This window comes from Cherax quadricarinatus, chromosome 74 (genome assembly GCF_038502225.1).
Source record: "Cherax quadricarinatus isolate ZL_2023a chromosome 74, ASM3850222v1, whole genome shotgun sequence".
NCBI lineage: Eukaryota > Metazoa > Arthropoda > Malacostraca > Decapoda > Parastacidae > Cherax > Cherax quadricarinatus.
Genome location: NC_091365.1, coordinates 4,218,883 through 4,241,013, shown reverse-complemented (window position 1 = coordinate 4,241,013; position 22,131 = coordinate 4,218,883). Strand labels below are relative to the sequence as shown.

General features: G+C 38.3%; 2 protein-coding genes across 18 annotated transcripts in view; one reads left to right on the top strand and one right to left on the bottom strand.

Moving 5' to 3' along the window:
* The window catches only part of beta-PheRS (phenylalanine--tRNA ligase beta subunit), a 38,526-nt gene extending 23,645 nt beyond the window's left edge, over positions 1 to 14,881 (bottom strand). For 2 of the 3 annotated variants that reach the window (XR_011394072.1, XM_053793301.2), the window contains exons 1-7: positions 14,726 to 14,881; positions 12,521 to 12,768; positions 10,433 to 10,562; positions 4,743 to 4,909; positions 3,695 to 3,913; positions 2,998 to 3,194; positions 1,306 to 1,507 (exon numbers count right to left, since the gene is read on the bottom strand). Coding sequence is in view for 1 of the 3 variants with exons in the window: in XM_053793301.2 (XP_053649276.2) it covers positions 1,306 to 1,507; positions 2,998 to 3,194; positions 3,695 to 3,913; positions 4,743 to 4,909; positions 10,433 to 10,562; positions 12,521 to 12,768; positions 14,726 to 14,783 (1,221 nt within the window). In the remaining 2 variants the exon portion in view is untranslated. The remainder of the gene's footprint in view (positions 1 to 1,305; positions 1,508 to 2,997; positions 3,195 to 3,694; positions 3,914 to 4,742; positions 4,910 to 10,432; positions 10,563 to 12,520; positions 12,769 to 14,725) is intronic. The other variant, XR_011394073.1, reaches the window with a different exon arrangement.
* A 3,127-nt stretch (positions 14,882 to 18,008) lies between these two features.
* Positions 18,009 to 22,131, top strand: part of LOC128700180 (uncharacterized) — a 58,909-nt gene continuing 54,786 nt past the window's right edge. For 2 of the 15 annotated variants that reach the window (XM_053793201.2, XM_053793203.2), the window contains exon 1: positions 18,575 to 18,757. In XM_053793201.2, coding sequence (XP_053649176.2) covers positions 18,747 to 18,757 — 11 coding nt within the window. In that variant the 5' untranslated portion in view covers positions 18,575 to 18,746. Of the gene's footprint in view, positions 18,133 to 18,311; positions 18,419 to 18,574; positions 18,758 to 18,856; positions 19,123 to 22,131 lie in introns of those variants that run through there. The other 13 variants (XM_053793199.2, XM_053793198.2, XM_053793206.2 and 10 more) reach the window with 9 other exon arrangements.

Below are 22,131 nucleotides of genomic sequence, written 5' to 3'. Positions count from 1 at the left end.
TGGGTCGCATCCTGGGACACTGACCTAAGGAGGCCTGGTCACAGACCGGGCCGCGGGGGCGTTGACCCCCGGAACTCTCTCCAGATAAACTCCAGAAACACTTTCACCTCACACATACATAATCACTGTCTTTGCAGAGGCACTCAGATACGACAATTTAGAAGTCAACCTCCAAACTGCCAATATCCCAAACCCCTCCTTTAAAGTACAGGCATTGTATTTCCCATTTCCAGGACTCAAGTGCAGTTTACCTGTTTCCCTGAATCCCTTCACAAAATATATTACCCTGCTCACACTCCAACAGCTCGTCAGATCCCAAAAACCATTCGTCTCCATTCACTCCTATCTAATGCGCTCACACATGCTTACTGGAAGTCCAAGCCCCTTACCCACAGAACCTTTACCCCTTCCCCTCAACCTTTTTGAGGATGACCCCTATCCCGCCTTCCTTTCACTACAGATTTATACGCTCTCCAAGTCATTCTACTTTGATCCATTCTCTCTAAATGACCAAACTACCTCAACAACTCCTCTTCAGCCCTCTGACTAATACTTTTAGTGACTCCACACCTCCTCCTAATTTCCACACTCCAAATTCTCTGCATAATATTTATACCACACACTGCCCTCAGACAGGACATCTCCACTGCCTACAGCCACCTCCTCACTGCAGCATTTGCAACCCAAGCTTCACACCCATATAAGTGTGTTGGTACCACTATACTTTTGTACATTCCCTTCTTTGCCTCCATGGATAACGTTTTTTGTCTCCACAGATACCTCAACGCACCACTCACCTTTGTTCCTTCACCAATTCTATGGTTAACCTCATCCTTCATAAACCCATCCGCTGACAAGTCACCTCCCAAATATCTAAAACATTCACTTCTTCCATATTCCCTCTCTCCAATGTGATATCCAATTTTTCTTTATCTAAATTGTTTGATACCTTCATCACCTTACTCTTATCTATGTTCACTTTCAACTTTCTGCCTTTACACACCCTCCCAAACTCATCCACTAACCTTTGCAACTTTTCTTTAGAATCTCCCAAAAGCACAGTATCACCAGCAAAAAGTAACTGTGTCAACTCCCATTTTGTATTCGATTCCCCATAATTTAATCTCACCCCTCTCCCCAACACCCTAGCATTTACTTTTTTTACAACCCCATCTATAAATATATTAAACAACCATAGAGATATGTAAAAAGATTTTGCTTACTTTTATTTTTGGTATTGTATTGTATAATACAGTAAACAATGAATGTAAACCATATAACAAAACACTAACAATATTTTCTTACCCTTGAATACAGTGAAAATGTGGCAGCTTCAGTGTAGTTATTCTGTGACAACAACAATCTCAATTTATCACTGAGATAATTCAGTTCAAATTCCTGGCCAATGGTATTAGTTGGAGGCATCTTCATATCAGCTGCCAACCGATCAAAGCCATATGCTACAGCAAAATCTTCAGCTATGTCACACTCATGAAGAATATCATATCTGTAACAGAAAAATACAAATCCTATGTGTAAAGAAAAAAAAAGTTTCACATATATAGCTTATATGTCCTCTTCTAGTTCTGCAACAGAGTACAATGCACAGACAGTAGCACAAGAAGGAACATTAGAAATTTAGTAGGCATTTCTCACATTTCTGAAAGTACTGACCTCTCATGGATTCAGAATCCTGAGAGTACGTACCAGACATATTTTCTAGAGAACATATGCTATATCTAGCCTAGACATTCAAGTACTAACTAATGCCAAACAGTATTAGCACATGTAACTGTGACTCTTATCTACTGTCCTTGCTGAGCTGTTTATGGGGGTATAGACTCAGCTCCTGACCCCACCTCATAGACTACTTAGATTGGTATCACTGATGTCTAACCTCTCGGGGCTTATATCTACCCTTGAAGTTGTGCACTGAGTTACCTTCACTACTGCCTCATCCAAGTCATTCCACTTTTCAACCACCTTGAGACTAAAGTAATACTTCTTCACATCCCTACAGCTTATCTATGCTCTAGCTTTCCATCTCTGTCCCCCTTGATGGTTCTCTTCATTCGTAAAGTCTGTCCTTTTTTTTTTTTTTTCCAACAAGTCGGTCATCTCCCACCGTCTCACCGTCGTCTCCTTATCTGTATAAATTTCCCTTAAGATTTTTGATATCATAATCATGTCTTTCCTAGTCCTCCTCTCCTCTAAGGTCTTCGAGCTCAGCTCCTTCAGCCTCTCCTCATAGTGTATTCCTCTCAGTTCTGGTACTAACATGGAAGCAAACCTGTGGACCTTTTTGAGCCTCTTCACATGCTTTATCAAGTGTGGACTTCATGCTGGGGCTGTATATTCAATAACAAGCCTAATATGTCATTAATAAAGTTCTGAATGATTCTTTATTTAAACTTCTGAATGTTATTCTGAGGTTTGCTAATCTTGCATATTGTGCTGACATTATATAGTTTACACTGTATATGTATTTCTAGCTTTTGTTTTACCTTTTGGGCCACCCCACTTCGGTGGGATATGGCCGGTGTGTTAAGAGAAAGAAAGAAAGATGTACGTATTTCTGGCAATATGCTTGGTGCTATATTTACTTGCAGATTGTTTTTGTCCTGCACTCTAAAGGAATGAGGATGCTGCAGATTTCAATGTCATCTGAATTGTGATGTCAGAACACTTCTAGCAAGACAAGAGATTGAATAAATAACAAGGAATACTTATATTTTTTTCTTGCCTTACTTGGTAGGAAACAGACAAAATATAAAAAAAAAAAAACATTTATCATTCATTGAAAAACATTTAGCCTCAGGCTAAAGTGTACAATAATATTAACTCCACATAGAAATGGACCACTGAACCATGATGCCTGTACACCTCTAAAAAAAACACCACTGGAGAATGAGGTTTATTTTTAAGGTTATTCTACCTTAGTGGGAAATGGCTGGTGTAAAAAAAAAAAAAAAAAAAAAAAATTAAGATACACTATACCTGGTTGGAGGCACCTCAACTATAACTTTGTCTTGGCCCTGGGGCTTGGCTGAGAGACTCATGGTTGTAAGCATTGCTGCAATACTTTCAGCAGTTTCATTCACTCCTGTTAACATGTTGCAGTAAGAAACAGAGGCCTCTTGTTGACGATAATAAAGAGTTGGATACTGCACTCTCTCTCCATCAGGATACTCAACCTATAATATAATTACTGTATCCCTAAATATCTTTTGTTCAAAATATGAAAACTACAAAATTAATACTCAAATATCCACTAGCTTAATCATTAAATATCCACAAAGCTTCATTCTTTTTTATTTTAGCAGTATTAAATATGAATTCAAGCTGATTACTGTCAAACAGTTTTTATAACTTCTTTTTTCACTAGCAATGGAAGTGCTTACCATAATATGCATATAATAACAGTCAATAGTAGATTAATTAAAGAATTCTAGGCAAATCTTAAACTGTTGACAAATTTTATGCAATTATAATTAACTACACATTATAAACACTGCAGTTATAATTGACATTGTAATCATTACATGTTGGGTGATTCTACCTAATTCTAATACCAGGAGTACAAAAATACACAAAAGCTAGGTTAAATTGGTTAACTTTGACTAATCATAACTTTCTGGAAGTATGGATTGTCCAGAGAAAAGCTGAATCATCTTAAGTAATTAAAAGTAATTACCTGAACAGGCTCAACAGTGTAAGGTTGATCACAGTAGCCCGAGAACATACATACAAGTGTGTCTAGTACAATCTGCGCTTTGTAGCGATCAGTAGCGGTGCACTCTATAAAAACGTTACGTGTATTAAGGGTAATCTTGGAGTGATTACCGTTGATGATAGGTGGCATAGATAATACCACACCCTTCTGGTCAGTGATCACTGGGTAAACAGGTTTATCCTGTAAAGACACAAGAAAAACATTTATACTATGTAATAATTACAGTACAGTATATAGAATATAAAAATTAATTCACATTGTATGCTACAGTACTATACTAAATCTAGTGGAAAAGTCAAGAAATTTGCATCCTTAAGCTACAGGTGCAATTTATTTTCAATCTTAATAACATTTCTGAAGAAGCTGTGAAGGTTACTTTTCTCCTCCACACCCCTGGTGACACTAGAAAAACAATTAAATTGTATTTTATCACCTCTATACAAGTCCTAGCACATATTGTAGACAATATCATACTCAAGTGGGAGCAAGGGGCTAGTAACTCCTTCTCCTGTATACATTGGAAAAGTTAAAAAGAGAAATTTTTGTTTTTCTTTTTGGGACACCCTGCCTCAGTGGGATATGGCCGGTTTGTTGAAAGATGATCTTACTTAAGTCAATTGAAGGATATAGTAAGCCAGAATACTGCCTCTATGATGTATATACTTCCTCTATGATGTATATATTATGATGTATATATATGACCATCCATGGGACAAAAAAGAGAGAGAGAGAGAGAGGATGTAGCCAACCATTATATGTGCCTCGTAATTCAATTCCTTTGAAGAACTTGTAGAACCCTTGAAGATTCCAACCCCTCTAAGGAAAATGGTGAAATAGTTATGAAAATCTTGATACAATGTGCCAGTTTTTCATTCTGAACTAAACCTAACATAGAAACTTAACCTAATTTTACTAGATTAATAACTTAATAGGCCTAGCCTAAGAATTTGCATAACTATAATTCATTGTTTGCCATGAGGGGTCTAATCTTCAGATAACCTAAACTTACCTTTATAATAGGCACATATTCCTTAAGATGTGAGTCATGAGAATACATTTCCAACAGTTTGTCAGCTCTTATAGCTTGAGACTGGTTCAGAGGTACAAATGAAATGTCTTGTGGCACTTTTGCATCATATATAAAAGGGCCTGAGACTGTGTCTAAATCGTGAGTGCCTGTAAAATAAATAAAAAATAAAAGATCACTAAATCAATACTCATTTACTGGGTTAACTGAAAATAATGACAAAGTTATTTTTTCCTATTGAACAACCTATCCCAGTTATGCAGACTGCATGCCTACCCCATATCTGTTTCCCAAAACTCATGCTAGAGGAGTTGCTGGCCTAAAGTCTGTTTCTCACAGCACTCGCCAGAGGGCTGGTCCCTGAGTACTGGCCCTCGTGACCAGTACTCAGTCTCACTCTGACACTGCCTTTCCTGAGGAGAAGACCCACTCTTCCTTTTGGAACTCTGGCTCTGGGCTCCCTTCATTCTAGTCTGTCTGGAAGGAACTCTCTACCAATAAACTAAGCTCTAGTCTACAAATGTTTACATACCCTACATTAACTACACGCAGGCTACCTTCCATACAAAAATACATATCACAGTTAGGCAGTAAACCAATTAACTTCAGTCATTTTACAGTACAGTGGTAAAAGTGAAGAGTGGTCACAAAGAAGAGTTGCTGAGAAATTCCCTATAAATCACAATTTTGTGGGCATCTTGTATTGATTTGTGTGAAATTGTCAGTGGCAACCTTCTGTTTAAAAAATTACAAGTTCCATACATTGATGAATACAGCACATTTATAAATACTTTTCTCTAAATCTGCAATGTACATTTAATCCAATGTACTTTTGCTATTATTATTATATTCATGAAGAGGGAAAGTCACTAAACTCATAGGGAGGTCATACAGTGCCAAAGGGAATAGAAGGCAATCCAATATAGGAATGATCAGGTCCAATTTTTTTTAGATCCAGAGACTCACCAACATCAAGAAACCTCCCTTCAGGGTCTTTTTACCATTAGATTTTCTTTGCATATCCTTGTTCTAAAATATGTACAGGTCTCCCTCAACATTTGCGTTTTCAACTTTCGCGGGCTTCACACATTCGCGAATTTCCAACCGCCAAATTCCCAGCTGCCAAATCATATTTAAGTTTACCGCCACGAGTCCTTACTATCCTCCCTCCGACCCCTGCAACTGGCAGCCAGCCCTCCCACCACTGTGTGGTGAGTGTTTTGTTTGTTCATTATTTGCTATTAAACTACAGTATAAATAATGTCAACCCATTCATGACTGCATATTAGAATGGCTATTCGGACAGGTATTGGAAGGTGACCTCATGTGTTTACTCTTGAACACAGCAAAGAATCAAACATTTCTGCTACTGCTAATAATATTAATATAATAATAATAATAATAATAATAAATACGATAGAATTGAAGAAGGAAATTGTACAAAAATACGAGGGCTGAAGCAGTGGTGGAGGAAGTGGTTGACGCATCGTCAGTGTGGCTTTGTTTATGCTGGAGTGAGTATTAGTCTCCACGCTCTCCCAAACATTTCACAATAATTCATTGTATTTGGTGCTTGTAGATTGAGTGTGACTGGAGTGGTTGAGGCAGTGGTAGAGGCAGTGGTAGAGGCAGTGGTAGAGGCAGTGGTAGAGGCAGTTATAGAGGCAGTGGTAGAGGCAGTGGGTGAGGCAGTGGGTGAGGCAGTGGGTGAGGCAGTGGGTGAGGCAGTGGGTGAGGCAGTGGTAGAGGCAGTGGTAGAGGCAATGGTAGAGGCAGTGGTAGAGGCAGTGGTAGAGGCAGTGGTAGAGGCAGTGGTAGAGGCAGTGGTAGAGGCAGCAGTTGAGGCAGCAGTAGAGGCAGTGGTAAAGGCAGTGGGTGAGGCAGTGGGTGAGGCAGTGGGTGAGGCAGTGGGTGAGGCAGTGGTAGAGGCAGTAATAGAGGCAGTGGGTGAGGCAGCAGTTGAGGCAGTGGTAAAGGCAGTGGTAAAGGTAGTAGGTGAGGCAGTGGTAGAGGCAGTGGGTGAGGCAGCAGTTGAGGCAGTGGTAGAGGCAGTGGTAGAGGCAGTGGGTGAGGCAGCAGTTGAGGCAGTGGTAGAGGCAGTGGGTGATGCAGTGGTAGAGGCAGTGGTAGAGGCAGTGGGTGAGACAGTGGGTGGGGCAGTGGTAGAGGCAGTGGTAGAGGCAGTGGGTGAGGCAGTAGTTGAGGAAGTGGTAGAGGCAGTGGGTGAGACAGTGGTAGAGGCAGTGGGTGAGGCAGCAGTTGAGGCAGTGGGTGAGGCAGTGGTAGAGGTAGTGATATATACTAACATATGTGTTATAAATAATAATAGTACATTATAAATAACTATTATTATTATTATAAATGTTATTAATATTAACATGTACTATTATTATTTATAACATATATGTTAGTAAATACCACTGCCTCACCCACTGCCTCACCCTCTGCCTCTACCACTGCCTCTATCACTGCCTCTATCACTGCCTCTATCACTGCCTCACCCACTGCCTCTACCACTGCCTCTACCACTGCCTCACCCACTGCCTCACCCACTGCCTCACCCACTGCCTCACCCACTGCCTCAACCACTGCAGTCACACTCAATCTACAAGCACCAAATACAATGAATTATTGTGAAATGTTTGGAAGAGCGTGGAGACTAATACTCACTCCAGCATAAACAAAGCCACACTGACGATGCGTCAACCACTTCCTCCACCACTGCTTCAACCCTCGTATTTTTGTACAATTTCCTTCTTCAATTCTATTGTATTTATTATTATTATTATTATTATTATTTTTATTATATTATTATTATTATTATTATTATTATTAGCAGTAGCACAAATGTTTGATTCTTTGCTGTGTTCAAGAGTAAACACATGATGTCACCTTCCAATACCTGTCAGAATAGCCATTCCAATATGCAGTTATAAACGGGTTGACATTATTTATACTGTAGCTTAATAGCAAATAATGAACAAACAAAACAGTCACCACACCGTGGTGGGAGGGCTGGCTGCCAGTTGTGGGGGGTCGGAGGGAGGGTAGTAGGGACTTGCAGTGGTGGAGGCAGTGGTATTTAATAACATACATGTTGTTAAGGCATAACGTATGTATTTAGTACAATTTACGACGTTTTCATGTATTTTATGATTGTTCATGGTTCAACAAGTTAAGGAAGCAGTATTGTATTATATTTCCCTACAATATATTGGGGCACCAAACATTCACGGTTTTTCAACATTCGCGAGGCTCTTGATTCCCTAACCCTCATGAATGTTGAGGGAGACCTGTACTTTGTGATATATAGTTTCCTTCCCTTACACTTATCCTTCAGTCTGAGACTAGTGTCATTTATTTCCATCATATCATTCCAAATGATACTCAGATTAACCCCTCACAAATCACTAATGAATTCAATATCACAATTTCACACTAACTAATTCCAATACAGAGAACCTTCACGGTGCGCATAACGGAGATAAAACGCCTCAATTACTGAGAGCACTTGAATTTCCTGAACCTGTACTCCCTAGAATGCAGGTGGGAGAGATACATGATTATATACACCTGGAAAATCCTAGAGGGACTAGTACCGAACTTGCACACGAAAATCACTCACAACGAAAGCAAAAGACTCGGCAGACGATGCAACATCCCCCCAATGAAAAGCAGGGGTGTCACTAGCACGTTAAGAGACAATACAATAAGTGTCAGGGGCCCCGAGACTGTTCAACTGCCTCCCAGCATACATAAGGGGATTACCAATAGACCCCTGGCTGTCTTCAAGCAGGCACTGGACAAACACCTAAAGTCGGTACCTGACCAGCCGGGCTGAGGCTCGTACGTTGGATTGCGTGCAGCCAGCAGTATCAACCTGGTTGATCAGGCTCTGATCCACCAGGCCTGGTCACAGACTGAACCGCGGGGGCGTTGACCCCCAGAACTCTCTCAAGGTAAACTCCAGGTACCCCTTTTAATTTTCATAATCATCACTGCATTGTTCCCAATGCATTTAAACAGCCACCATACTGTGATCAACTTGAATTCAAGTTAACTGTATAAGGAACTATGTTATCACTAGCATCTTATGCCCAGTACCTTCATTACTTCCGTTCTTTCTCCTACCCTTATAAACTTCACATCCTATTCTGTTTTATTCTTTCCAACTGATTTCATACAATCTACAAACATTGTGATTAGTATCTGGGAAAATTTCCACAACTGTACATTTACTTTGTTCTTCAGTTCCTTGTTGAAAGCCACAAAGTTGATACTACTTTCTTTTCTCTACAACAGGAACAGTGAAGGCCAAAGTGAGGAGGGATCTACAGGCCAATTCCTTGCCCCTTTACTATAGTGTTTGGGGGGTTGTTTTGACAACTAAATGGTGGAAGAAGTGGTCACCACACCCCTTCACAAATCCATAAACAAGCACAAAATATTTAAAAGAACTTGAAGTGTCATCACGATTAATGTAACTCGTTTTCTCATTCCCCCTCTCATCCTTTACACTGGCTACAGTGCTTGCCAGTGCAGCGTGTCTACCCCTTTGCACTTCAGGCTATCTTTCAATTGTCTAGGAAGTGATTAACAAACATTCTTGACAGTTTCATGGGGTAAATTCCATGACTAGTGGACAGCATCCTCATGTCATGGGAGTAGGGTGCTATCTTTCCCCTAGTAGATCTCTCTCTTTTACAGCCAAAGGTTCTTAACTGGGATTCAGGCCTAGGGCATATACTGGCCAGTCATCAAAGATGGGTACCTCACAGACATAAAGCAACTGAACAATAGATTTCACAATGTGGCATAGAGCACTGTCTTGCATAAAAACTTTGCACCACAATGCATGTAAGATTCTGGAAAATGATGACAAAGCAATTCCAGATACTTTATTAAACATTAGTGGGAACATTTTTCGAGGCTTCTGTGCATCTGCTCTTGGTGTGGGCATGTCATTAATGCTGTTCCCAAGGAACCAATGCAACTAGCCCACACTGGACACACACACACATCAGTGGCTTCTACTAATTCCTTTATCTGATGGTCTGCCTTATTCAATTCAATAACCTTTGCAATTGTCTCACATCAGTGATTTACTCCTGACCATACTAATTCATCAATAGCCAAAAATGTCCAACAAACTTGGACCTCAAGACTACATGAAGCAGGGATACTATGGATACAAAACCATCCACCACACAGATCGCCTAGAAAGAAGGCACCTAAGATGCAGCCAGCAGCCTTAATGAAATCCTGAGACATCCCACTTCTAATAGCAAAGACAGTATAATTTTTTGCCTCATCAACAAACCTACCAGGGTGGGTATTACTTTGGACATTGAATTATGCTGGGTGCCTTCCACCAGGTATACTTTAACTTGTTTTCATTTTTTTCAAGATTTATATGATACTTGCCCTACCAAATTCATCATAGACCCCTTAATGACAAGCATTGTAAAATATTAACAAAAAATTTGTGCAGAATCATTAATACATAATGTACATGATAGTTAATACAGACACAGGATTTACTCTTAGAAGGCCATGCTTTATAAGCAAATTCGTATTATATTTTTTTATATCAGAAAAGATCACTATGTAATATTACTGGGGTGTGCATTATTTAAGCAGTGATAAATACATTCAATTAGTTAACTGCTTACCAATTGCAACCAAGGTACGCTTCCGAGCTAAGTTTTGATGCAGTTTGTCTTGAAGATCAATGAAGGAGTCATACACGGCCTGAGTAAATTTCATGTTCCGCAAAACAGCTCCAACGACATATGGACGTACCTGCACAAATTTACTAAAGTATATGCATGACATTATACAATATACTGTACTATAAGCAAAATCTAAAAAAAAAAAAAAAAAAAAAAAAAAAAAAAAAAAAAAAAAAAAAAAAAAAAAAAAAAAAAAAGGAAGACTATTCTTGGAGATGTACTGGAAAGCAAGACTAATATGATATCAAGGAGTCATGAAATAATTTTTTTTTTAACAATAGCTCTCCCACCAAGGCAGCATGACCCAAAAAAGAAGAAACGTAAAGTTGTTGTTCTTTTTACATCTAGTAATTTATACAGAAGGGGTTACTATTCCCTTACTCCCGGCATTTTAGTTGCCTCTTACAACATTCATGGCTCATAAAATAACTATTCTCTTGAATTGTAAAGTTGCATTAGGCTCAGTGAATGTTAAAATAAGTAGAGTGTATCTGATATTGAAGTGTAAATAATGACAATGGCAACAGAATGAATACATTGTAAAAGAAAGATAAACATCACAAATGCACATTTTAATGAGTAGATCCATAAGTATTCATGGTACTGCACAATAGATAAAAATGTGAGTAACAGTTTAAATGATTACCATATGTGGCTGTGCATGTTGAACTGTCCATTTGAGATGTGTAAAAAATTAATCAGAAAATCACAGTAATGTTGGAAAAAAAAATATAATTAGCAAAAATGAACTTATACAGAAGAGAGAATTCTGTTAGAGAAAAATGAAATACTGTACAGTTAGCATTTCTTCAAACTGCATGACTCACGAAATCGTAATAACACGATTGTAAACAAACCATACCACGGGCGGGATTTGAATCCGCGGTCAGAGAGTCTCAAAACTCCAGACCATCACATTAGCCACTGAGACTCTCTGACCGCAGGTTCAAATCCCGCCCGTGGTATGGTTTGTTTGCAATCGTGTCAGTACGATTTCGTGAGTCATATTGATGGCAGTGAGGGGACTTGAGCTAGAGTTCGTCACGGCCACGCTAGCTGGAGATTCGTCTATAAAAACTTGCATTTGTGGTCACAGTGGTGCCTATGCTAACCTTCCTATGGTGTAGAAATATACCTAGTTGGACGAATCTTATTGTGGCTAGCTGGTCCAGTGGCTAACGCGACGGTCTGGAGTTTTGAGACTCTCTGACCGCGGGTTCAAATCCTGCCCGTGGTATGGTTTCAAACTGCATATTAACTAGCAATTAAATGAAGACTACCATGTTCAAAAACCCAAAAAACAAGAGTAAATTTTTACAAACATTATTCTTTAGGGAAGACACAAACCCACACCATAATCCCATACCTGAGAACTTAAGAAGGTGAATCCCAAAACTCAGTAAACCTCGTTCTACATAACTTTTTGAGATCATTTACTGGTTCCAGATCTAATAGACATTTTCATTGATTAAGCACTCAGCACAATTAATTATATTATTATTATTATTATAATCAAGGGGGAAGCGCTAAACCCGGAGGATTATACAGCGCCTGGGGGGGATGTGGAAGGCATTCAGGCTTAATTCGGGGAACTGGATCACAGATCCAATTCATTAATTATAGGAGAACAGTTATAATTTAATGTATACCTGGAGTTTACCTGGAGAGAGTTTCGGGGGTCAACGCCCCCGCGGCCCGGTCTGTGACCAGGCCTCCTATAGTATTGCTTTAATACATTCCAGTAAGGAATAGCTTCCCATTCACATTTCAAGCACCAGAATAGTATGTACAAGTTAATTATTTCTTGGATCAGGAAGGAATACAACTGACATAAAATTTTTAAGAACAGTTGGTCATACTGTACTCGGTAAATAAGACTAATTCTCGTATAACAAATGCTAGCCAAGGATAATAATCAGCATGTCAACAAAACTTTCAATTTTATGACTAACGAATTATAATTTTTATCCCTTAGGTAGACAAAAACTGTAACTAGAATCTCACAGACAATAAGATATACAGTCTAACCTGGGCTGTTGATGGTTTCACTATTAGCTTATATTTCTCTGTTTCCTTGGCTGGCATTAACTGGTAATTTGGAAGGGACTTCTTTCCCAAATAAACAGAAAGAGCGAGAGCAAGTCCCTCGCAGCAAAGAAGATCATAGCGATTGGCCCCCACTTCAATCTTGTATGTTATTCCCTTCTCCGGATCATCAACTACATCATCAACTTCCAATCCGTACTGGAAGCACAGCTCGTTAAATTCATCATCCGCTGTGGAAACAGAAAGATTTAGTGATTTAGGAGTTCTAATGGCTTTTAATGGTAAAAAATTGACTCAAAGTTTTATCTTTTGCAAATATACACTTGAAACATTGCCTCCTCTATTTTTTACATTATGCATAAATATTTATTGGGAAGCACTGGTCAAAGGAGTCGTGTAGCCTGGAGTTTACTTGGAGTTTACCTGGAGAGAGTTCCGGGGGTCAACGCCCTCACGGCCCGGTCTGTGACCAGGCCTCCTGGTGGATCAGAGCCTGATCAACCAGGCTGTTGCTGCTGGCTGCACGCAAACCAACGTACGAGCCACAGCCCGGCTGATCCGGAACTGACTTTAGGTGCTTGTCCAGTGCCAGCTTGAAGACTGCCAGGGGTCTGTTGGTAATCCCCCTTATGTGTGCTGGGAGGCAGTTGAACAGTCTCGGGCCCCTGACACTTATTGTATGATCTCTTAACGTGCTAGTGACACCCCTGCTTTTCATTGGGGGGATGGTGCATCGTCTGCCAAGTCTTTTGCTTTCGTAGTGAGTGATTTTCGTGTGCAAGTTCGGTACTAGTCCCTCTAGGATTTTCCAGGTGTATATAATCATGTATCTCTCCCTCCTGCGTTCCAGGGAATACAGGTTTAGGAACCTCAACCGCTCCCAATAATTGAGGTGTTTTATCTCCGTTATGCGCGCCGTGAAAGTTCTCTGTACATTTTCTAGGTCGGCAATTTCACCTGCCTTGAAAGGTGCTGTTAGTGTGCAGCAATATTCCAGCCTAGATAGAACAAGTGACCTGAAGAGTGTCATCATGGGCTTGGCCTCCCTAGTTTTGAAGGTTCTCATTATCCATCCTGTCATTTTTCTAGCAGATGCGATTGATACAATGTTATGATCCTTGAAGGTAAGATCCTCCGACATGATCACTCCCAGGTCTTTGACGTTGGTGTTTCACTCTATTTTGTGGCCAGAATTTGTTTTGTACTCTGATGAAGATTTAATTTCCTCATGTTTACCATATCTGAGTAATTGAAATTTCTCATATGAAGTAGTCAGGTGTGACCCATGGAATGAAAGGACAGCTCACATTTCTTGGATCAAGAGCTCTTCACTGGTATCAAGGTGCCCCTTTCTCTGTCTTCATAACACTTCAGCTGTGTACATGACAGTTGTCTACATAACACATGCTGTCTACATGATACCTTTGTCTACATAACACTCCAGCTGTCTACATCATGGCACCTTTGTCTACATAACATTTCAGCTGTCTACATGACAGCTGTCTACATAACATTTCAGCTGTCTACATGACAGCTGTCTACATAACATTTCAGCTGTCTACATGACAGCTGTCTACATAACATTTCAGCTGTCTACATGACAGCTGTCTACATAACATTTCAGTAGTCTACATATGTTCATTGTTATTAACAACTATTATATATAAACATATGGATAAGAAATATTACGTACAAGAGTGAAATAAGACACAAGTGCAACATCAGCACAGATTAACAAGGAAATGTTCCACCAATCATGATATTATCAAGATAATATATATGAAGATATTATCAAGATATTACAGACAATATGGAGATATTATAGACAATATGAAGATATTATCAAGATATTATAAAGACAAGATGGAGATATTATCAAGATATTATAGACAATATGGATATATTATCAAGATTTTAAACACGAAAAGGTTAATCGTGGTAAAAACGTTTTCAGTGAAAAATCTTAATACTCCAGTGGAAGCAAGTCACTTTGACTTTCCAGTGTTTTTCTGGGTAATTTACACCTATGTTACTATAAAAAAAAAACTGTAATGACCTAGAACTCATACAATTATACCCAAATAATAGTTACTGCAAGCATTACATCATTATTTCCCCACCACACTCACACTCTTATAACACCAACCAGGAACCCTGAATGTGAGGGTTAACCAACGTATAACTTACAATAGAACCTTCCGAGAGCATTGAACAATACATCTCGGTTAACAGAGACGGTAGGCATGGTTACACAGTGATATTATAGGTGATAGTGGATGATGTGGTGACAGCGTGGTGTTCCAGGCAGCCTCGCACGCCACGCCAACACTCACTCCTTCTTAACTACATTTACTCGTAATTGCATAATTTCTGGATGGTTGCAATTGTGTTATACAGTATATTATTTGTTAATTAACTATGATAACACAGAAAACAGAGAGAAAGTGGTTTATTTTCGTTGGTCAAAGGGGTTGTTGCACCCATGAGTATCGTACACAATCCCGAGAATTGTTTGACCTTCTTGTTGTCCAGGGAAGACTTTGTTGAGGTATTGTATATTATTAAGTAAGTTTGTTCAGGTATATACAAATACAGTTACATAGATTATCATACATAGCAGAATATGTGTAGAGAACCTTGGATAACATAAAAAAGTCACAGTGACTTATTACCACTGGGGGTCTTTATTATTATTATTATTATTATTATTATTATTATTATTATTATTATTAGTAGTAGTAGTAGTAGTAGTAGTAGTAGTAGTAGTAGTAGTAGTAGTAGTAGTAGCAGCAGTAGTAGTAGTAGTAGTAGTAGTAGTAGTAGTAGTAGTAGTAGTAGTAGTAGTAGTAGTAGTAGTAGTAGTAGTAGTTAGTAGTAGTAGTAGTAGTAGTAGTAGTAGTAGTAGTAGTAGTAGTAGTAGTAGTAGTAGTAGTAGTAGTAGTAGTAGTAGTAGAAGTAGTAGTAGTAGTAGTTAGTAGTAGTAGTAGTAGTAGTAGTAGTAGCAGTAGTAGTAGTAGCAGAAGTAGTAGTAGTAGTAGTAGTTAGTAGTAGTAGTAGTAGTAGTAATAGTTAGTAGTAGTAGTAGTAGTAGTAGTAGCAGTAGTAGTAGTAGTAGTAGTAGTAGTAGTAGTTAGTAGTAGTAGTAGTTAGTAGTAGTAGTAGTAGTAGTAGTAGTAGTTAGTAGTAGTAGTAGTAGTAGTAGTAGCAGTAGTAGTAGTAGTAGTAGTTAGTAGTAGTAGTAGTAGTAGTAGTAGTTAGTAGTAGTAGGAGTAGTAGTAGTAGTAGTAGTAGCAGTAGTAGTAGTAGTAGTAGTAGTAGTTAGTAGTAGTAGCAGTAGTAGTAGTAGTAGTAGTAGTAGTAGTAGTAGTAGTAGTAGTAGTAGTAGTAGTAGTAGTTAGTAGTAGTAGTTAGTAGTAGTAGTAGTAGTAGTAGTAGTAGTAGTAGTAGTAGTAGTAGTAGTAGTAGTAGTAGTAGTAGTAGTAGTAGTAGTAGTAGTAGTAGAAATTTATTTAGGTACAGGTACACATAAATACAGCTACACAAATTACCATACATAGTAACATGTTATCTCCTTTACAGTAGGGGTGTACACAAAAACACTCCCTGATTTCAAACAGGTATAACATTTAACTTTATTGTAATAATCTTTCACAGTTAGTAGCTTCAGATGCAGAATTTCATTTAGTTTCATGTGGTATAGGGTAGCATTAAAGGTACTTAATGTGCGCCCCTCTAGTTGCTCGGCAAACATCGATGTGATAGTCCAGTTCGGTCCAGACGCTCTGCAGCATATCTGGTGTTATGCGAACTGCTTCAGTGATCGAAATTTTCAGCTCCTCCAGGGTTGCAGGTAGTGGTGGTACGTAAACTCTGCTCTTCGCGTACCCCCAGAGAAAAGTCACAAACAGTTAGGTCCGGTGACCTCGCAGGCCACTTGCAGAGGTCACCGGACCACTGAAGCAGTTGGCATGATAACACCAGATATGCTGCAGAGCGTCTGGACCGAACTGGACTATAACATCGATGTTTGCCGAGCAACTAGAGGGGCGCACATTAAGTACCTTTAATGCTACCCTATACCACATGAAACTAAATGAAATTCTGCATCTGAAGCTACTAACTGTGAAAGATTATTACAATAAAGTTAAATGTTATACCTGTTTGAAATCAAGGAGTGTTTTTGTGGACACCCTGTGTAATAATAAGGTATTAAAAGGACCCCAATGGAAATAAGTTACTTTGTCTGACTTTGTTATCCCAGGTTCTTCACACATATGTTGTTATGTATGATAATCTATAACTATTTGTGTATACCTGAATTAACTTATGTGTAAATTACCTACGATAACCCCCCCCCAAAAAAAAAGAAAGTCAGATAAAGTGATTTATTTCTAATGGGGTCCTTGTCCCAGCAATATCTCATCAACATTTAACAGCTTAAAACATTTTCTCCATCTTCCCAGTACCTCCACTTACCCATCTCACATCACCCGTCTTGAATTTTCAATTGGCAAGTCCTTTTGTTCCCCCAGGCTTCCTCAACTTTGTTAATCTCTCTGCAGTACTAATTATTATTATTATTATTATTATTATTATTATTATTATTATTATTATTATTATTATTATTATTATTATTATTATTATTGTTTATGTGTTAATCACAATACTAATGATTCAATTTATATGAAAATTATGGTTGGAAAAAAATGGAGTTTTTGTTAGTATTAAGTAAATAAGTTTATTCAGTGATACACAAAATACAGCTACATAGAAATAAGTCACTCTGTCTGACTTTTTTGGGTTATCCTAGGTTCTCTACACATATGCTGCTATGTATGATAATTCTATGTAACTGTATTGTGTATACCTGAATAAATTTACTTACTTACTTACTTACTTACTTACTTATAGATTATCATACATAACAGCATATGTAGAAAACCTGAGATAACCCAAAAGTAGTAGTAGTACTAGTAGTTGTAGTTAGCAGTCGTATTAGTAGTAGTATTTGTAATAGTAGCAGCAGTAGTAGTCGTATTATTATTATTATTATCATTAATTACTTATAGGAGTATTAGAAGTATTAATAGCAGTGGTATTGTTACATTATAGTTATAATTATAACCATTACGTTAGTAGACAAATTCTTTATCTATAGTGGAAAATAGACTGCGGACTCGAAGGATTTGAGTTATTAATTTATCCATTTTCTTGTATTAAACTTTTACACTTGTGATTTTTTTTATTCCTCATATTGAAAATAATAGCAATATCAGATGAATACGACTGTTTGTGAAAATAAATAGTTTGTTGTGTCTAGTACAAACAGTAACATAGAAGACAAGAAATACTGAGATGCGTGGATGTAACAACCCAGGATGCGACCCACAATAGTCGATTAACACTCTGGTACATATTTATTGCTAGGTATGAGGGGTACTAGAAATAAGGCAACATGCCCACCGCATCCACCCGTGCTGGGATTGAACCCGGGTGCTTCAGTTGTGAGTGAAGGTGATGGTGTTGTTGTGGTGACGTCAGAGGCAGCAGCAGCAGCTGTAGCACCATAACAAAGACTAAATCTTCCTGTATTGGTAGGTTTTTGTCCTATTGTTTAGTACATAACTGCATGTACACCTTGCCTGGGGTGTAGGTAGACACCTGTGGCGGGTGTTAGTGACACCTGAGACTTGCAACACCTTAGATAATGCTAAGATATGTTGAGTCACAACAGGGCTGACGTGTCCTTTAACTCACACCTCTAAGAGCAACATGTCCCCCTTCCCCCCCTACTTCCCAGGTTATATTTACCTGCATTTTTACCAGTGAGGCAGCGAGTCTTGGCCTCACACCTTGTCACACGTTTCCCTCTACTGTCAGGTATGTGGCCCTGGGGGCTGGTGCCAACACTTGCCACCAATCCCCTCACATTAGCTCTCCCTTTTCCTCTCAACTCGCCCACTCCCCCTTCCCCTCTCACCCTCTATATCCCTCTCATGCATATACACATGCCAGATTCTTCTTTGCATTATCCCCTTACACTCATTGTTGCTTCTGAACTCTGGCAGTTGGGTTATGGGGTGAACGGTTTTCAAAAACCCCTTTTTTTTCTCTTCTTTGTGATGTACTAAAGAAAAAGTACCTTGGGAGCAACTGTTGAAAAGTTCCTCAGGGAAAGTTGTTCATTACTTGCATAAAGTGTAACAAAATGAGGGAAATGTGAGTTTGAATTAGTGTACATTGTTGGTGGAGTTATAAGGATTAGGGATTAAGGATTTTATTTCTTTGCATAGTTTACATGGCGTAATTATATTTTTGATTTGCTAAGTACAAAGAAAGCCACTATCATGCCGGGGCATATCGAGAAAGTGTGTGTGTGTGTGTGTGCTGAGATTGGCAGTGAGGTAACACATTCCTCTGTTGGTCACTACTACCCCCAGCCAGCTAGTTTCTCTGCTGTAGTCTGTAGCAACATGTTCTAGTAGTGACCTGTAGTTAGCACACCCTTAGAAAATAGTGCATAGATCACTCATGTTGGCACTACAAGATGGTGTTTATCTGTGGTCCCGTGAAGTTATACAAGGGTAAGCAAGTTGCACTTAAATAATTAGATGTTACAAGGACCCCAATGGAAATAAGTCACTTTGTCTGACTTTTTTGGGGGTTTCCTAGGTAATTTATATTATGTATGAAAATTGTATTTATGTGTACCTGTTCCTAAACAAACACTTCATGTCTAGGGTATACTTTATGATCTACTTGCTTATAGAATGTATGTCATCTGCTGTAACTTCATACCTGGAAAATTCCAAACTTTATTGTCTATTCCAAAAGTGTCTTAGATTTAAATTCCTAGTCTAACATCACTGAAGCTAAGACTCTTAAGCAAAATTAGTGTAGTAGTTAACTTTAGTAAGTATGTTTATTTAGGCACGGGTGCACTTAAGTACAGTTATTATACATAGTGTACATTACCTAGGATAACCCAAAAAAGTCAGACACAGTGAATTATTTCAATTGGGTCCTTATATTACATAGATAACTAATTATGAAAGTTTGATGTACAGCAATGACAAAAATCTAGTGAATGACTTGAGATCATTGTGCCGTAACCAAAAAAAAAAATGGACATATGTTTTCAGAAATTCAGATTTATTTATGTGATTGTGCTTGGGAGACTACTGTCTCTCAGGCACAGTCCACGCATAAAGAGTTCAACAGTTTCTTTGCTTTAAATTGCAATGATATTTCCTCTTTCCTGTAGATTTCAGTGCTGTATAACCTCAGCAAGTGTGGTACCTCTCCATGAGTTATGTAAATAAAATAAATATGCTTTCTTGATATATTTATTAAGACAAAGGGATATAACTTTTAGGATGATGCTGTCATATTTTGGGTGAATGCCATTTTGTGCTCAATCCTGGTACTTGTTTGCCCTGTTTACCTAGCAGTAAGCAGGTACTCTGCCTAGGTTTTAACTGTTATGGGTTGCATCCAAGGGAAGGGAATCAGTAGAAATAGAAATAAACCACACTGATTGGCTTTTTTGAGTTTATACTGGGTTACTAACCCACTAGGTAAATAAGCTGAATACAATTTTCTTCTGCATGTAAATAATTGCATTGCTAGTGTAAAGTACATGTATTTCACCAGATTTAAGCTAATTATTGGCACTGCCATGATACTAAGGAAGGGCTCTTGATCAGAGGCACTGATACTATCCTCCCTCTTCTTGGGTGAAATCTGATTGTCTCCTATTTCCCATGTGCTATGACCCATACAGGTTCAACACTTCACTATGAGTGGTGGTGGTGGTAGTAGTAGTAATAGTAGTAGTAGTAGTAGTAAGAAAGTAGAAGCAATAATGGTAGTGGTAAAACAAGTTCTAGAAGTAACAGTGGTAGTGTAAAAGAACACGAGAACACAGGAGCATTTTTTCAAAGGAGAGTGGCTTTTAATGTGTGATAAATAAGCAGTCTAGTCTAATAAGTATTATTCAGTACAGTGGACCCCCGCTTAACGATCACCTCCAAATGCGACCAATTATGTAAGTGTATTTATGTAAGTGCGTTTGTACGTGTATGTTTGGGGGTCTGAAATGGACTAATCTACTTCACAATATTCCTTATGGGAAAAAATTCGGTCAGTACTGGCACCTGAACATACTACTGGAATGAAAAAAGTTCGTTAACCGGGGGTCCACTGTACAGTGGACCCCCGGTTAACGATATTATTTCACTCCAGAAGTATGTTCAGGTGCCAGTACTGACCGAATTTGTTCCCATAAGGAATATTGTGAAGTAGATTAGTCCATTTCAGACCCCCAAACATACACGTACAAACGCGCTTACATAAATACACTTACATAATTGGTCGCATTCGGAGGTGATCGTTATGCGGGGGTCCACTGTATTTGCAAATGTACCAGGTAATATAGTACTATGCACTGCTACAATAATTTTGTTAATATGTATCATAAAACTATGAAATGAAGTTTTCCAACAACACAGCAGATTAGGTAAGGTTGGTTTGGTTTTACCCAATTCAAAACCAACTTGACCTTAAACCTAAGGTGGAATATTTGGTAGGTTTGGCATGGTTTGGGAGTGTTGGAGCCAGATTAACCTTGGCTTAGTGTTAATGTGGGAACCAAGGTAATCTTTCACCTAATTTAACTTTACTGTAGTACAGTACTGTATTTTTTTTTTATTTTGCTTGCCTAAACCTTAGTCATAAAATTTCTTTTAAAGGCAGATGATTTCATGTTTAACCTCATAGGTTTATAAAAGTCACTCCTTCAGACTGCTGATTTGTTTTACATAATGGTCAGTTTCCTTGCAGAATATTTACAAAAGAGTTTCTCTGTTATATATTAATGATATTGAAGATCGTGCCCCCTTTAACGCTCTCAGACTGAAGAGCTACAGTATCAAGAAATGTAAATTTTTAAACATACTTATACTATTCTGACTGTAAATAGAAGTTTGTAAGATTTACCAGTCATCATACATACAGTCTTGTCAGAGTGCAAAACTTTTAACAGGAATCTGTTTCACACTCAGGACAGGATGGTAATGCCTCTTTGAATTGTTGCTGTCTAGCAACCTACTACTGAACTATGTTATGTTCTTGAATTAGTTTATATGTATTTTAGCTGTTGTTTATTCATGATGGAACATGAAATCAAGTGTAAATTTATGACAGATTTATTAAATTTTACCCTTATCAAAATACTACTCATGGTATATAAAAATAAAACGTTTATCCTGTATATGCAGCACCTAGTGGTATAAATCATCAGTATTGTGTCAGAAAAGAGTTTATGCCACTTAAGCTATATTGTATAGAAATACACTATTGTACTATGCCTTAATTCACTAATTAATTGCATAAAACATATTTTTTGTTTGAATGAATAACTGAAAATTTGATAGGAATAACGGAAAATTTGTTGATTCTTTGGTCTTATCATTACCATTGTTTAATCTTCAGTAACAAAATAATCATGATATAATGCTAGAATGTGTATCACTTACTCTCTTTATTTCAAGATCACGTGTGAACAAATATTCTTCAGACTCTAGTTTTTTATA